Source organism: Lepisosteus oculatus, chromosome 3, assembly GCF_040954835.1.
Source record: "Lepisosteus oculatus isolate fLepOcu1 chromosome 3, fLepOcu1.hap2, whole genome shotgun sequence".
Lineage (NCBI taxonomy): Eukaryota > Metazoa > Chordata > Actinopteri > Semionotiformes > Lepisosteidae > Lepisosteus > Lepisosteus oculatus.
This window is the reverse complement of record NC_090698.1, coordinates 40,510,048-40,527,425: the sequence shown is the minus strand read 5'-3', so window position 1 is coordinate 40,527,425 and position 17,378 is coordinate 40,510,048. Positions and strand designations below refer to the sequence as shown.

Genomic DNA, 17,378 nt, shown 5'->3' with positions numbered 1-17,378 from the left:
TCAAATTTGGAACTTTTACCATATGCTGTGATTCTTGACTAAAGTCCACTTTGAAAAAACGTCCTCCTTTCAGTGCTGAATCTACCATTCTTTAGGAGTTTCAAAATGGCTGCCTTAATCTTCCCACCATGCCATTCTTAACATTAAAATATTTTACCCCTCTTCCCAAACAATGATGGGGCCTCACGATGTGAAGTGGCCCGGGCCTCATCTGAGCTCACGGAGGGCCTGCCCTTCCGTATCAGAGAAGAAACTCGGTGTAGTTTGTCGGTGGTTTTAAGCATCCTCTTCAGTCCTGACTGACCTGAACAACATCAGATGGCTGGGGGGAGGAAGACAATGCTGAGTCCTTCCTCTACCCCTGACTGCAGAGTCCCCCTCTTTTTGTGTAAGTCCCCACCTCTTTGAAATGCTACTGTCTGTGTCTCCCCAAAGTCTTTTGACTCTGTCTGCTGTCTGCACTTGAAGACTTTATCTAGGGGGAGGAAACAGACACTAGACACACTGTCCACCATATACAAACCCAAGGGTCAACACAGTCATTGACACCTGCCACCTCACACATTTTTCACCCTGTAACAAACCCACCCATCTCCATATACTGTATCTGCTGTAATTCCTATATCCCGTATCCTATATTGCTTTGTGAACTTCTACTGCTTTAAATTACTTGCTTTTTACAGTTAAGTAATTATTTTGAATAAATTAACTTTAGATACAATAAAAATTGTATTTTATACATGTATTAGTATCTTATTAATAAAAACATGATTTCTTATAAATAAAAAACTGTAGATATTTATGCAGCTTAGTCTGGATGAAGACCAATGCTTTTATATGTTTATGTAAAAAAGTAACAGTGATGATGAACCTTAATAGTGTCTGGAAATGGATGCACCAAGGAAGTATATACAAATTCTACCAATCCCTACAAGGCAAACGTTAATGTAATCAAACATTTTCTGATTTCATTATTTGGAATTTTACATCCAATTATATAACATCAAAAAACAAACAAGACTTCTCAAGCCGATAAACTCGAGTTTGAATTTCAGTTTCTATGACTCGAATCTCAGTAGGCAAAATAAAAATGTAACCTGTTTTGTTGAATGTGTGTTCTCTTTGATCAACAATAGCTTCTGCTTGTAAACAAATCTTTAGTGTTTTTACTGCTCAGAAACTTTATTGCTCAAGTCAACTGCAGTTCATAAGCAATATATTTGCTTTGTGTGTGTATTTTTCCTAATCTTGATAACTGATCTTGAGAAGACAGTCATGGAGGTATAAAACATTAGGCCTCCAGTGTATAGAAGGGCACACACTAACAGGTGCTGCATTTAAACTGTGATACATTGATTAGAGTACCGATTCAACAATGATATAATATCCAAAACATCCATCTTTTCAGATTCAGAAGTTGTGTGTAAATGAAAGTGTAATAGTCAGAAAACTGTAAGTTTTTAAAGACAAAAGATGGAGCTGAGTTTTATCCATTGTGCTTCCATTACTGCTTCTCCTGCTTTCGACTGATTGAAATGCTCGAGAGCTCCACTTAGAGAAGTCAGCGCAAGTACAGGACTGTTGCAAGACAAGGGACAGGCGAAATCTTTCTAACACTGCAGAGCCTGCGTGGATTCCTGAACTGCAGCAGTCCGTGTGTGCGCTGGCATTCCGTTTGTGCGCCTCAGTTCGCCTGGAGACCAGCTGAAGCCAGCTTTGTCACCTTGCTGTAGTGGTGTGACCTGGGTCAGTTCGGTCCATATGACCTGCCGTGTACTGGGTGCTGCACCATAAGCAGAGATCCTACGTCATAGTCAGCCTCTTTCCCCTGAAGTCCTCCTTGGAAGAGGTAATCGTCCGGAATCTGCAGAGGCCGACCCTGATATTCGGGAGATATTCGCCAAAATGGTAAGCCGTTTGCTTATAAATGTATGAGCAGTCCAGAAATAGATCAGAATTCGTTCGTAACTGCATATTTTGAATGTAATATCGACTTATTCTCCCGTTTTAAAGACACAGAAGAGGTTTATTTCAGATCACGTAATGGATCAAAACTACCTGTTATTTATCTGACAACGCGAATACTAGACTTTTTGACATGATCAAAAAATAGTATTGTCTGAATAACGGAATTAAACACCTTTTGCAATTTAACGCTGATCTCAAATTAAAACGCCTCGGTTAAAATATTCCAGGAAATGTGAGAGCACTGTAGTCTTGTGTTATGGTGTCGCCTGAGCGTGTCCACCTCTCATGTTTGATCATGTTTATCAAAACACACTCACAGTCTCTGTTGTGCGCATATTGCTCCAAGATAACCATTTACTATCGACTCCCTTCAGTTCTTTAACGTCAAATGTCAAATGTTTTAGGCTTTCGCTTTTTGTGCTTCCCCTATCCCCATCTGGGGAGGGGTGTAGAGAAATGGGAATAGCGTTACCCCCTGTTTATAAATAGTGAGGGCCCGCCCACTTGTACTTCGCTGGGCGTTCACCTCTCTGGCTTTAATTTGCATAATATCAGACGTCAGTGGGGATTGCAAAATTTTGTAGAAACGCACCATCCCGATGTGAAATCGCCGCTTCACGTTGGGTTTTATTTTGGCACTGCGGTCCGCCGGGTTGTGAAAGGCTGGGTTTCCTGGATAGAAAGCGCTGGCTGCCTGCGTGCAGCCTGTGTGTTGTGTGGGCGGCGGTAATGCGGCAGACACAAGAAACGGGGAAGGGCCCCTCACCATGCACAGGTTAAACCAGATCTGCAAGGCCAGCCTCACGCTTTGTGTAAACTAAGCAAAGAGTTCTTAACACATTACACTAATATGACAGCAATTCATGAAAAATCTGAACCGAATCGGTACCTATTAATAAACAACGACTGACGCCCGATTATTAATTAATCAATATAATAAATTATAAATAGAAGAAGCTCAATTGAAGGTTATTCAAACATTAAAGCATCCTTGATGTATTTTTTTTCATGAGCATCTAAGAGTGAATTAACTGTCACCCCTAATAAGACATGAAAACCGACGATTTTATAATCGTTAATTCCGATAATTAAAAAATGGAGTCGATAAGTGTAAATTATTATTAAACTCATTTGTTAGGGAACAGATATGCATTAATGGCTGTAAACAGCATAACAGTACAGATTAGGTTATTTTGGAAGGTACCTTTAACTGGATGCTATAAACACATTAAAAGAAGACAAAAATAAGGACTGTTAAGTTGCTCCTAATAACTTTATTTATCTAATTATTTAGGCAAACATGAATGTGTTGTTTAAAAAATGCACATCATCATTCCTGAGTTAAATTGAAACAAAACATATGGCACCAATCAAAACTTGTCAACTCATGATTTACAATGATAGATTGGTCAGGTTAATTGCTTTTTTTAAGTTAGTGTATTCGTTAGTCTTTCGATACTTTTATTCCTTGCAACCCACTAGCAACCCAGTCTGTCTGGGAAATAAAGGTGGAAGGACTACACTCCGGATGGGATTTCAGTCCATTGTAAAGCTCAGACACACAATTCAGAGATAGCGGTTAATCTTGCCAGCAGTTCTTTGGGAGGTGGGAGGAGATCAGAGAAAACCTGCTCATAGAAAATGTCAACATGCAAACTCCACCCAGAAGGTGTCTCAGAATTGAATCAAGCTTGTGATCCTAGAGCCATCAGGCAAAATCGCTAACTTAAGAACATAAGAAAGAGAGGAGGCATTTGGCCCATCTGATCCATTTGGTAGTTAAAAGCTTATTGATCCAAGAACCTCATCCAGCTAGGAAGCTTGTTCCATATGCCCACAAAGCTATGGGTAAAGATATGCTATGCCTCTTATCCTTGGTTTTAAATACACATACATGTAGTTTCAATTTCTGTCAGTTTCTTGTTCGTGTTAAACTGTTCATTCTCAACTGCCACATTTATCTTTCTGTTTTTCACTTATCATTTGTTAGAATGTAGTAATGGCTGTATTAGTAAATCGCATGCACTGTTCTTGACATTCTTAACCTTAATTTGTAACTGCTTTATTTGAAAATGTTAATTGGGCAATTTTAATTTGAGCCTTTTGGGATTGTACCATGTATATTTTAGTTTGAAAATTAAGAAGAATTCACAGCGTGTCTAAGCTGAAGGAACAATTGACATTTCTAGGGATGAACTCACACTATTGACATTGACTTATTCAGAAAGGAGCTCAATACAAATGTTTTTTAAACATGGATAAACATATTCTACAAAGTTTGCTTTATATTAAACAAGTGTAAGATATTTTAAAATGTTAATTGATCATTCTGGTTATCATTGAACTTTTTGGAGGCACAATAGCTATATTTTTAATTAAATGCATGTTTAAGTGTGCACAAACTATTATGGCTGGAGGTGTATTGAAACATTATCTGTTGAATTAGGGTAAGTAAAAAGTATTTGTCAAATGTATAGGCCAATATTTTTTTTCTTGTTAGGTGAACTTCACTGTAGACCAGATCCGGGCAATCATGGACAAGAAGTCCAACATCAGGAACATGTCCGTGATTGCACACGTAGATCATGGAAAGTCAACCCTGACAGACTCTTTAGTGTGCAAAGCAGGAATTATTGCCTCTGCAAGGGCTGGGGAGACCAGATTCACAGACACAAGGAAAGATGAACAGGAAAGATGCATCACCATCAAGTCAACGTAAGTATTTCTCAGGTAATTAATACTGAATCTTCTACTCTACGTCAATGACAGATATAATGATCTTGTTTATTTTTACATTTTCCTATTTTTTTTACCAATTTGTGTAGAAAACAAAATGTTTTGTTATGTATGCTCCTGTTGAGTCCAGCATATCTCATGTGACAGTTACTGAAGAACTGGAAAAGCGTCCGTAGAAGTTTAACAATAAATATCTTAATAAATCAGATGTCAGTAATTTGCTTCTTTACTTCCCTCAAGATATAATTTGATATAATGTGCAGTGTTGCTCTGAGTTCTACATTCATTCATACATACATATTCTACATTCTGAAGATAAATGGTAATAGATTGGCAATTCACTGGTAACAAAGTGAGAAACAGCAGGCTAATAAAGTACTGTACCAGATACAACGTGAAAGGGTTCAAATGATCTCATCTGTCCATCAGTTTTAGTGACAATCTGATACCCTTTTTCTTCCACGGCCACAACCATATTTGAAGAGAACTAGAAAAGCCTCAGATCGGCTGCCTCTTTCTTTCTGTAAATGCACAGAGACAAAGTAATGTTTTCTCTGACCGTGTTTCAATTGTGCCACTCCCTGTGGATGAGAAATAGGAAAAGGCATAAATTAAAGCTGCTGAAAAGAACAAAATCTAAAGGACTGCCAGTTTTTTGTTCATTGTAATTTACAGTTTATAGAAACCTTTTAAAACATGGTTAAAATCACATGTATAAGCTAAAAAAACACTAAGCAACTGAAAACAAAAATGAAACACATGGAAAACATATTTTACAGTAGTCTGCCTACCATAACATAGTTTATTTCCCAATAGATAATCATTTGGCAAAGCAAGCTAAGTATATAAGGGAATTTGTTTTTAATAAGTACTATTAAATTCATAAAAAAACAAGCAGTATTAATATTAATAAATCAATGGCAATTGACCACAGGATGTTTAGGATAAAAGTATACCTGGCCTGGTATACTAATGGCAGATTTTTGCCAAAAAGCTGTCACTTCATGGCTAACTCTTCACAAAAAAGACTTTTCGTTTCTGAGGTGGCATATGATTGTTTAACTTGTGTATGGAAGAGTAGTTTCTCTGATTTGTGACTCTTTCCTGTAAAATTTCCATCGTAGTATACAGTATCTTCTTTTTTTTCCTTATAACCCAAGTAATTATATTTGCTTAACCTTTCTTTTATATGTTGCCTTCCTTACAGAGCTATTTCTCTGTACTATGAGCTCAGTGACAATGACTTGGCCTTCATCAAACAGTGCAAAGATGGCTCTGGTTTCCTCATTAACCTGATTGACTCTCCTGGTCACGTTGATTTCTCCTCCGAAGTGACTGCTGCTCTGCGTGTCACTGATGGTGCACTTGTAGTTGTAGATTGTGTTTCAGGTATGGCATTGCTGAAGTTAAAATGTTATCTTCTAGATTCACTAGTTGTCATGGAAAGCATTTTTACTGCACCTGCCAAGAAATACAAATATTTGTACACATCGTCAGTCCTTGCAAAACTGATTGAATATTGTTTAGGATTTGAAAATACTTGTAGAGTTACTTCATTACTTCCTTGTTAACCTATCTAAAATATTCCTGCAAATCACAATACATTTTTGTAACTCTGAATGTTTAGGAATTCTGAACCCAAACCAGGCTTGCAAATTTTTGTTTGATGTGTAATAGTATCACTGTTTCTGGAGATCATTTTGTGGAGAACTGGAAATTGAGAATATGGCTGGGTGGACTGATTCACTGTCATTTATAGCTAAAATTTGGACTTTTGTAAGAAATCCATTAATATTAATATTAAATCTTTTAATGCCTTCTTAAAATATATTGAGAAGCATTAAAAACACCACGAATGCTATTGTTTCCAATACTAATTAGATGGAATTTTAATGATTCTCAAAATATTTGAGGTGGTTTTCTTTTACAAAATTAAACATTATCCATGGAATGGTTTAATGACACCTGCTGAATCCTATTTAATATATTAGTGGCTTAGCTAAGGGAAGTATAGATCACATGATATTTAATTGTGTTTACCATAGTAAGGCAACATTGGATTTTTTATAAGATTTTCTTGATATAGAAAGTATTTGCCTGTACTATAGGTGATGGAGTATAATGTCTACTACTCAATACTTATTTCATAAGAGTCCATTTAATTTTGTTTTTAGTGCAGCTTTGTAGTGTTTTTTGCACAGCATATTGTTATACTGTGCGTAATGTAATATTTAAAATATTAAATATCAATGTTATTATATTTAACAATATGAAGTATCAATGTTATTATATTTAATAATAACAAACTTAATTAATTTGATATTCCTCTTGTTAGAAGTTCAAACCTTCTGCTTCTGCTAATAAGCATTCACATCGTGTAGCTAGACATTCAGATTCAACCAAGGAAAACAAAAAGCCCAGCATTTCAGAAAATCCTACATGACTCATACGTTTCCCTATTTTACATTTTTTTTTGGATGATATTTTGTACAAGGGTGGCATGGTGGCTTGACCTAGGGCACTGCTGCCCTATGGCTACTGTGTCCTGGGTTCAATTACAGGTACACACGTTCTTCCTGAGGTTTTTGATTGATGCTACAATTTCTTCCCACAGTCTGAAGACAGTCCTTATTAGCTGATGTCTCCAAATTGTCCTCCCTATATGTCCTTTTTCTCTTGGTCTTGGCTCTAGCTCACCGCCATCTTTAACAATAACTGGACAGATTTTGTACGTGCAGAATATATCCACTTAAAGTAAGCGTACAGAGAAAATACTTTTGAATGAGAGATAAATAACACATTATTTTCCATCCATCCATTTTTTAACCCCTTCTTCCAATTCAGGGTTGTGGGGGATCCTATCTTGGCAAGCAACAGGTGCGAGGCGGGCTACACCCTGGACACGACGCCAGTCTACTGTAGGGCAGACACATCCATAGACACCTAGGGCCAAATTTCCCAGAGGCCAATTAACCTACCAGTATGAAGTTGGTTTTTGGATGCAAACGGGGAGAACGTACAATCTCCACATTAATAGCAGCCCAGGTCTGAAATTGAACCCAGGGCCCCAGCACCACGAGGCAGCAATATTAAGTACTGCGCCCCCGTGCTGCCCACAGATTATCTTCATTAGAGATAAATTTTGGATTCTAAAGGTCATCCAGCAAAAAACCCACTGTAGTTCTTCTGTGCATGGGGGATGGCCTGTTGGGACCAGGCCTGAAGTAGAGTGAAGGGTGAGCTGAAGGACGATGTGTTGCACAGGTGTGTGCGTGCAAACGGAGACGGTGCTGCGGCAGGCCATCGCCGAGCGGATCAAGCCCGTGCTGATGATGAACAAGATGGACCGTGCCCTGCTAGAGCTGCAGCTGGAACCCGACGAGCTCTACCTGACCTTCCAGCGCATCGTGGAGAACGTCAACGTCATCATCTCCACGTACGGAGAGGGGGAGAGTGGGCCCATGGGCAACATCATGGTAAATGAAAGCCAAGCACTTACAGAAGGATACTGTGTTTAACAAGAATGTCAGATCATCCACCGTTACCATTCAGGCAGTGGAATCTTGGCGACTTTGAGACCAGTCATGTGTTTTTATTGGTTCTGTGTGAAATTTAGGTGGATCCAGTCATCGGCACAGTTGGTTTTGGATCAGGACTTCACGGCTGGGCCTTTACCCTGAAGCAGTTTGCTGAGATGTATGTTGCCAAATTCACCGCTAAAGGTGAGAAGGCACAGCTGCCCCCTAGCGAACGGGCCAAGAAAGTGGAGGACATGATGAAGAAGCTCTGGGGAGAAAAGTGAGTGTCTTTACCATCTGTGTGTAAAGACCAGATAACAAAGCAAGTCCAGTTCTGTGTAATAATTCTGAAGGAGGAGGTCTAGATTATACTGTATTACCTCATTGTGTGCCTGCAAAGAATTTCTCTTTTGCTGTGAAAATGTTGTTTAGACACTTTGTGTTTTCTTATGAAAAAAACAGAAATCTTGGGCATCTTGGACTCCAAATACAGCTGCAATTAAATAATTGAATATCACTCGTCATTAATTGATGTTCCTTGTTCCAGATACTTTGATCCTGCAGCAGGTAAATTTAGCAAGACAGCCACCAATGCTGAAGGAAAGAAACTGCCTCGCACTTTCTGCCAGCTTGTCTTAGATCCCATCTTTAAGGTACTTAGGACTTTTTTTTATCCCGTCGCCATGCTGTACAGCTTCATGAATCTGCTTAAGGATGCTGTGAGAAAGAAAATTTAAAAAAGTGGAAAATAGTTATGGACATGTGGGCTTGTATTAAGTTTATTATTGTTTTTAATAGTGTAATATTTCTAATAATTATTTTTATACAGTATTTAATTATCAGATATTGCTAGCATTTCTTACCCTGGTTAGACTGACAGTTCAAAACATACAGTATGAGTGAAAACTCCTTAAATGAAATGTGTTAAAATGTGTTTTTTTTTTTACGTGCAGCACTCTGTTTGTTTGCACATATTAATATAAATTAGTTTTAAGCAGTAACAGAAAGTTCCTTTATTTTTTTTTAATATTAGTTTTCTTTAATAACATACAGGTCTTTGATGCCATCATGAACTTCAAGAAAGAAGAAACAACAAAGATGATTGAGAAATTGGATATCAAGTTGGATTCAGAAGACAAAGAAAAGGAGGGTAAACCATTGCTGAAGGTATCTATCTTTGTTTAATCTTTAATGATATATAAGTATTCAAAAATACTGTCAGATTTTGGTTGAATTATTATTGGTAGTAGTCTATACTTTGAATGCTTCTCCTTAAAGCATTGAGTCAGCACTGTGTTATTGTTTTGTTTTGGTGTTGTTATGGGCTGCACGGTGGCCTGGTGGTTAGGATTGTTGCTTCAAAGTGCGGGGGTCCTGGGTTCAGACCTGGGATGCTGTCTGTGTCGAGTTTGTAAGTGTTTCCCCATGTTCGCGTGGGTTTTCTCCTACAGTCGCAGGTTAATCGGTCTCAGGGAAAATTCACTCAAGCCCACACCCTAGGTGTGAGTGTGTCTGTATGTGCCTGTGCTGGACTGGCATCCCATCCAGGGTGTCCTGTCATACACCTTTGCTTGCTGGGATAGGCTTCAGCTCCCCTGTGACCCCTGTGAATTGGATGAATGTTATGCAGAACTGTGACCCCTGTGAATTGGAAGACATGGATGAATGTTATGCAGAATTGTTAGCCAGGGTTCATTTAATGAATACCACCTCATGTTCTTTCTGAGACACTAACTGTGCCATGCCATTTGCCTGCTGTTCTGTTCAGGCAGTGATGCGGCGGTGGCTGCCTGCTGGAGATGCCCTGCTCCAGATGATCACCATTCACCTGCCCTCCCCAGTGACAGCTCAGAAGTACCGCTGTGAGCTGCTGTATGAGGGCCCACCTGATGATGAGGCTGCCATGGGTGAGTAAATATAGCCCATGCAAATGCAGAAGCACTTACACTCAGGGTAATAGTGTGTAGAGCAAGCAGCTGCTATGAATCATGGAAATGCATATTAATTATCTGTCATTGTTTCACAACAAACCTTTTTTGCCCTACAAACGGACTCTTGAGTGGGACAAGCTAACTTTGACCAATGGAAAAGGCTTATACAGTATATCTGTCTTAAAAGACATGCTCTTTAGAGTTATGATGTTATTTAAAAGCAAGAAGTATGTTGGATAAACATATATAAATATTGCTTACACACGTTCTGTTTATTAGGATATCTTATTCAATTAAATGTATTGTATAGACTGAACTAAGAAACCATGATATTTGGTATGTATGATAATATAAATGGGGCTAGGGGAAACGCATTCCTCTTAACAATAACTATATACAGAGGGAACACTGATGCTTAGATTTATGCAGGCTATATGCTCAAATGAGGCCTGTTACATATTCACAAAACTCACTCTTCTCCAGTGCTCTCCCACATTGGCCTAGGGGATCTTAAAACACTCTTCCTTCTTTGCCTGTGAGGTGCCATCCATCAGAGAACATAAGCAAAAGCTTAACTGATATTAGGGAGTACTTTTGCACTGATAAACTAAAGACCACTGTAACTGACTTATAGTAGTTCTGCTTAGTCCTGCTTTGCTGGTCCAGTTTCATTCCCTGCCATGGGACACACTGCCTGGATTTGAATCAGGCAACGGGACTCATGCTCTAGCCTGGACTGAAGATGTTACCAGATGATCACTATTTTTATCTTCAATATATCTTCAGGGTAGTGTTCTACTTAGAAGAAAACTGATATTAAAATCAACATCTTTTTTGTGGTACAAATCCATATACCGTATGTCAAAAGTTCTCAATTAAAAACGCAGCCTTTGGTGACAGTTATTTATAATATACTTCACAGGATTTAGGTGCCCTCCCCTTGCTTGCAGAAAAGTACAGAATGATGTATTAGGAACTGAATAGCTCATTGTTGAATGTCTTGACTCCATTTTACGTAGACAAACATACAACCATCAGTTTTTATTCATAACATCTTAGGTATGAATATGGGAAGTAAAGAAAAATAATTGGCACATGGAATCTGAATGTTTGTAGTGTGACATTAATAGTGCTCATTACTGAGGGCTAAAAATACATGCTTATTATAGCTAACTCTGCCAGATCAGTTTTGCGTGCATAAATGATTTCTATATTTAATACTTTAATGTTGCTACCCAGAGAGTTTGAACAGCAAACATTTAATTTCAACAACGCTAGACTGCCATGTTAGTTGAAAATGCTGTTTATTTGTCTTAGTAAAGACACCGCATGGTGCTCTCTTGGGCTTAATGATTGCTGTCATTATGAAGATGAATATTTGTAGATCTAGTCTAAAGACCAACCCTAATGTTTTTGTTCAGGTATCAAGAACTGTGATCCAAAGTCTCCTCTAATGATGTACATCTCCAAGATGGTACCCACCACTGACAAAGGCCGTTTTTACGCCTTTGGTCGGGTCTTCTCTGGTGTGGTGGCCACTGGCCAGAAGGTGCGCCTCATGGGTCCAAACTACACACCTGGCAAAAAGGAAGATCTGTATATAAAACCTATCCAAAGGTGAGCATTTTTTTTTCTGTGCAAATAATTAATTAATTGAAGTTCTAGCCCTTTTCACTTTTAAAAAATCTTTTAAAAGCAGTTTTAAAAATGGATGGATATTTGACTGGTAATTTTGCCCATGATTGATTTTTTAAATTTATTGTTATCCAGCCATGTATTCATCCATCCATTTTCCTATAAACCCTGGATGGGACGCCAGTCCACCGCAGGGCACACACAGGCACAAACACACAAAATCATTCGAGGGTCTAGTGTACAGAAGCCAATTACTTACCAGTATGTCTTTGTACTGTGGAAGGAAACCCATCTGAACACAGGGAGAACATACAAACTCTACACAGATAGCACCCCAAGAATTCAACCCAGGGCCCGTGCTGCAAGGCAGCAATGCTAATCACTGTGCCAATGCACCACACATTTATTTTCATTTAGATCCCAAATATAATTCTTAACAGTGACATTTATATTTGGCATCTCCACAACTAATGACACTGAGCACCACATATTTAAACAGCACAAGAACAAATATGTATCCCAGAACTTTATTACTGCCAAACATGGAACTTTAGTTAAAACATTCAACTTAAATGGTGATTATTTTCTTTCTTCTATACTGTATATAACATTATAAATCAGCTCTTGAAGCTGGAACAAACTCAAGACCACATTGAAGCCCTTAAAAGCAAAACAACAGTTAATTGTAACAAAATGAAGTTTAACTTTGTCCTGCGCACAGAACAATCCTGATGATGGGGCGCTATGTGGAGCCCATCGAGGATGTGCCCTGTGGGAACATTGTGGGCCTGGTGGGGGTCGACCAGTTCCTGGTGAAGACTGGCACCATCTCCACTTTTGAGCATGCTCACAACATGCGTGTGATGAAGTTCAGTGTCAGCCCCGTGGTGCGTGTCGCTGTGGAGGCCAAGAACCCGGCCGACCTGCCCAAACTGGTGGAGGGCCTCAAACGTCTTGCCAAGTCTGACCCCATGGTTCAGGTATTTTACATGGCCATTACGAGACAAAAAAACCATATAACATTATAATCTATTTAACATATTTACAAATATGTTAATTATAAGATAAGATCAGATCTTTTATTAGCCATATACAATTTCTTGGATTAGGAATTTGTCTTTTCACATACCCCAACTTGCTCTCCATGAGACACAAAGACAGGGATAGAAGCTTGGGGTCAGAGCGCGGGGTCATTATACGGCGCCCCTGGAGCAGCTGCGGTTAAGAGCCTTGCTCAACATAGGATTCTAGGATTCTTCTGCCAGCCACGAGATGAACCGGCAATGTTCCAGCCACAGGCGCAGATCTTAGCCACAGAGCCACCCCATGTACACCTCATGCATGTACACAAAAATGTATGTAATATGTATAAATTGTAGACATAAAATTACATATTTACAGATGTAATATGTATGTTTATACATATATAAATATGTTTGTTTATGTATTTAATTATAATTTAATTAATATAAAAAATGAAATTAAAACAGCATTTTAAAAGAAGCTGAAAATGTTGAAAGTAAGAATGAACCCTTTGGTGGTTTGCTACTTTAGTTTCAAGAACATGGCTGGGTACCTTGCTCCTTTCTCCCATAATCTTTTGCGTAAAGAAGTTGCTTTTGTTCTTTAATGCCCAGTTGACTTTGTTAGTGCTTTTGATGATTTATATTGGATCTCTTCCCCTTCTGTGTTCATGACTAAAAAGGTTCAGTTCCTATTTCTTGTCAGTGTGCGAGTTTCCCTTAAGACTGTAAAATAAATCATAAACAGTTGTTCCTACACTTGCATACTATATGTGTGAAGATTATTTTATAAATCTGGTTATTTTGGCTGGTAAAGAAAACTCTTAGAACTTAATCTTAGAACTTCGAAAGAAAAAGCAAATCTTACAGGAAACACAGATTACACTGAATTTCAATAATTCATAGTAAATGAATAATTCTAACATTCAAGGCTTTTTTTAATTTTAGACCTTTGTTCATAACTAATTTAAATTTTATTATTTTTCTGTCCAATGGTTACATTTTGTAGTATTGCAGCTGGGAGCTGTAGTGAACTATAGAACTGCTTTCTTTATATATATATATTTTTAATAAGAGGCTTTTAAACAGCTGTTTTCATGGTGAATCACTGCCTTGAAATTAAACATGAGGCTCCTAGCTGTTAAAACCATTAGTTAAAATGTTTCACCAAGGCTTCACTTTTAATCAGTAGAATTATTTGAATATGAACAAGTATCAACAACCCCTTCATATATTTGATACATGACTGTCTGGTAAACTGAAAATGATTCATTCAGTTCATTCATTTTTTTAACAAATAATAACCAGTTACACACATTCTCATAGCTGATGTAAGTTTGAGCTAACCATGACTAAATATTGAGATGTCTTTGTACACCTGAGTATATTATTCCTTTTGCTAGGTCAAAGTCTTCTTTTCTGTTCTTTGAAATCCCTTTCCTTACTTTGACAGTGTATAATTGAAGAGTCTGGGGAGCACATTGTAGCTGGAGCTGGGGAGCTGCACTTGGAAATTTGCCTTAAAGACTTAGAGGAAGATCATGCCTGCATTCCCATTAAGGTGAGGACTGTGGTGCAGACATATTATCTGTGTGTCTTACAAAAGTCAATTATCTGTTGATGATTAGGAGGTACAGGCTATAGCTCTTCAGAGGCTTATTTACGTAATTCATCAAATTATACTGAGGCAGAAGACATATCACAGAGGAAAACTTTCCCTCAAAAGCTTCTATAAGAAACATCTTATACTGCTTATTTAGGTGTTGGTATGTGATGAAGGTGATGTACTGTTAAGTGCTGATAAATGTTTTATGTTATTGTGGTTCTCCTCTAGCAATCAAACATGTGTTATACTTAAATCTTTCATGTCTTAACAGAAATCTGATCCTGTGGTGTCTTATCGCGAAACAGTCAGCGATGAGTCCAATCAAGTCTGCCTGTCCAAGTCTCCCAACAAGCACAACCGTCTCTACATGAAAGCTCGGCCCTTCCCAGATGGGTTGGCTGAGGATGTTGACAAAGGGGATGTGACTGCGCGGCAGGAGCTGAAACAACGAGCCCGCTACCTGGCAGAGAAGTACGAGTGGGATGTAGCTGAAGCACGCAAGATCTGGTGCTTTGGGCCTGATGGCACTGGGCCCAACATCCTGGTGGACGTAACCAAGGGAGTGCAGTACCTGAATGAAATCAAGGACAGCGTTGTTGCTGGTTTTCAGTGGGCAACCAAGGAGGTGTGTATTAATGAATGTCTGTTTAATGTTAATGGTGAGCCTCCCACAGTGACTCTCAGTGAGTCGAGAAAATTATTTCTCTTCATTTTCCACCACTAGGACAGAGCCTCTCAAAATGACTCTTTGAGTTGGGGTTCTTTCTCTTCCTTTTCTGTCCCCCGCGGGCCAAGTTTCCCAGTCGTGAAGCAGCTCCTCTCAAGTGATTCTTGGCGAGTCAGGGGTGTTTGTGTTTTCAGGCCCTGGAGACTGCTAAACCAGCAAAACCCCAAAAGACCACTCAAGTTCCCAGTGTGGTCCAGGTGTTCCTTTTCAGACTTAACCAACTGCTGCTTTTCCCTGTTAACAACCTGTCTGTCTGTCTATCTTTTAACAAAGATACAGCTTACAAGTCAATATAATTGTGGACTACATTTTCTTTAAAAATGTGCTAAAAAATCATCTACTTGGGAAAGAAAGGTACAATGTCAATAAAACGGACCTGATACTAACTCCAGAGCAAGGAAAATTAGTATCCTGCAAAACCTGACGCAGAAGTGGATATCCATCAGGCAAACCCAGTCTCTTTTTCCAAATGAAAGAAAAGTAATGGTAATAAATAAATCACATTCCTTATATGAAAATATCTTCATGATCTGCTTTTTTAAAATGTGTATTAAACAGAGCTGTGTCTTGGGAGGGTTGTAAAAGTCTTGGCGCTGCTGTCCTGCAGGGTGCCCTCTGCGAGGAGAACATGCGTGCTGTACGCTTTGACATCCATGATGTCACTCTCCATGCTGACGCCATTCACCGCGGAGGGGGCCAGATCATCCCCACAGCCCGCAGAGTCCTGTACGCCTCAGTACTGACAGCACAGCCCAGGATGATGGAGCCCATCTACCTGGTGGAAATCCAGGTAACCGGACTACACTTTTGGCCTTTTGTCCAAGACTTTGTTTTCAGGGAGCCAGGTTTTTTTTCAGGTAACATCACACAGAGTTCATCACACATCAGAGATGACATTTAAATATAGCAAAACTGAAAGATGTTGTTTTCTTTTAGAGACAGCTTATTTGAAAAAGCTTAAGCAGACAGTTCAGCAACAATGTGGACATCTCACGTCACACAGTTGGTAGCGTGAATGCCATGCATTTGGGTTCACAAAATGAAGAGCTGCAGCTATGGTTCAAAATTGACAGGGTAGCAACAAAAAACTCGTTCTTTTCACTGAAAAACAACCAGCTTCACGTGTATGATTCATGTGTATGGAAGTCTTAAAAGTCTGTTGTGTGTATATATATATATGTTAGGTGAACATGGACTTTCATTTGCTCTGAAAATAAATACCTTGAACCAGAGAGCTCATACTTTTCTGAAGAATGCCCCATATTAAACTTTATTCTTTCTTGTGTGCACTAGCACTTACAGAGCTCCAAAAGAAAGAGGCAGGATGTAATCTAAATTACTGGCTTAATAAACTCCATGTAATATGAACCACGTACGGAACAGAACAAGCAATGACTTAATGCGATATTTTTTACCTCATTTCTAGTGTCCAGAGCACGTAGTGGGCGGCATCTATGGTGTCCTAAACAGAAAAAGAGGTCATGTATTTGAAGAGTCTCAAGTTGCAGGAACACCAATATTTGTCGTTAAAGCTTACCTTCCTGTAAACGAATCGTTCGGTAAGTGGCATCTTCTTTGGCATTAGTTCAGAATTTGCACACTGAAAATGTTTCACTTAACAGAAACTGAAGTCTTTAATATACCATTTAAAACCTTTTTAGCATTTCGATGTATGTTTACAAAATAGAGCTAACCAATGGAGTATGAGAATGAAAAAGTAACTGTTCGTATAAAACAGGTTTTACAGCAGACCTGAGGTCCAATACTGGTGGCCAGGCCTTCCCGCAGTGCGTCTTTGACCACTGGCAGATCCTCCCAGGGGACCCCTTTGATGACAACAGCCGTCCAAGTCAGGTTGTGGCAGAAACCCGCAAGCGCAAAGGCCTGAAAGAGGGAATCCCTGCTCTGGACAACTTCCTTGATAAACTTTAATCCATCACGATGCTTCTGTGTTTTAGGCCATGACCGCATCTCAGAAGACAAGAATATACACTGCAGAGTAACAACGCATTTCAATAAAATCATTAAGGCTACAGCTTTGTTAAAACTAGTGTTTTGAAACCACATTAAAACTATGAAATAAAAGTGTAATTATTGAAAGTCATTTTGTACAACTGTTGAAAAATGTTTCAGGAATTTAACGCATTCTATAGTTAGCTTTCTGTTTTTAAAGCCAGACCACTTGACAAAAACTAGATGTTAACTGATGATAAACTGCTCAAACAGGCCTAAATT

The 17,378-nt window shown here is 38.8% G+C and overlaps 1 protein-coding gene across 1 annotated transcript; it reads left to right on the top strand.

The window, feature by feature from the left end:
- The first annotated feature begins 1,647 nt into the window (after positions 1-1,647).
- On the top strand, positions 1,648-17,234 carry eef2l2 (eukaryotic translation elongation factor 2, like 2). The gene is made up of 15 exons (XM_006626732.3): positions 1,648-1,908; positions 4,469-4,683; positions 5,912-6,093; positions 7,969-8,180; positions 8,321-8,502; positions 8,770-8,875; positions 9,276-9,389; positions 9,991-10,129; positions 11,575-11,770; positions 12,510-12,768; positions 14,264-14,371; positions 14,688-15,041; positions 15,751-15,933; positions 16,570-16,702; positions 16,882-17,234. Exons 1-15 carry the CDS (start codon positions 1,906-1,908, stop codon positions 17,073-17,075), a joined length of 2,580 nt encoding a protein of 859 aa, XP_006626795.2. The 5' UTR covers positions 1,648-1,905; the 3' UTR covers positions 17,076-17,234.
- The last annotated feature ends 144 nt before the right edge of the window (positions 17,235-17,378 follow it).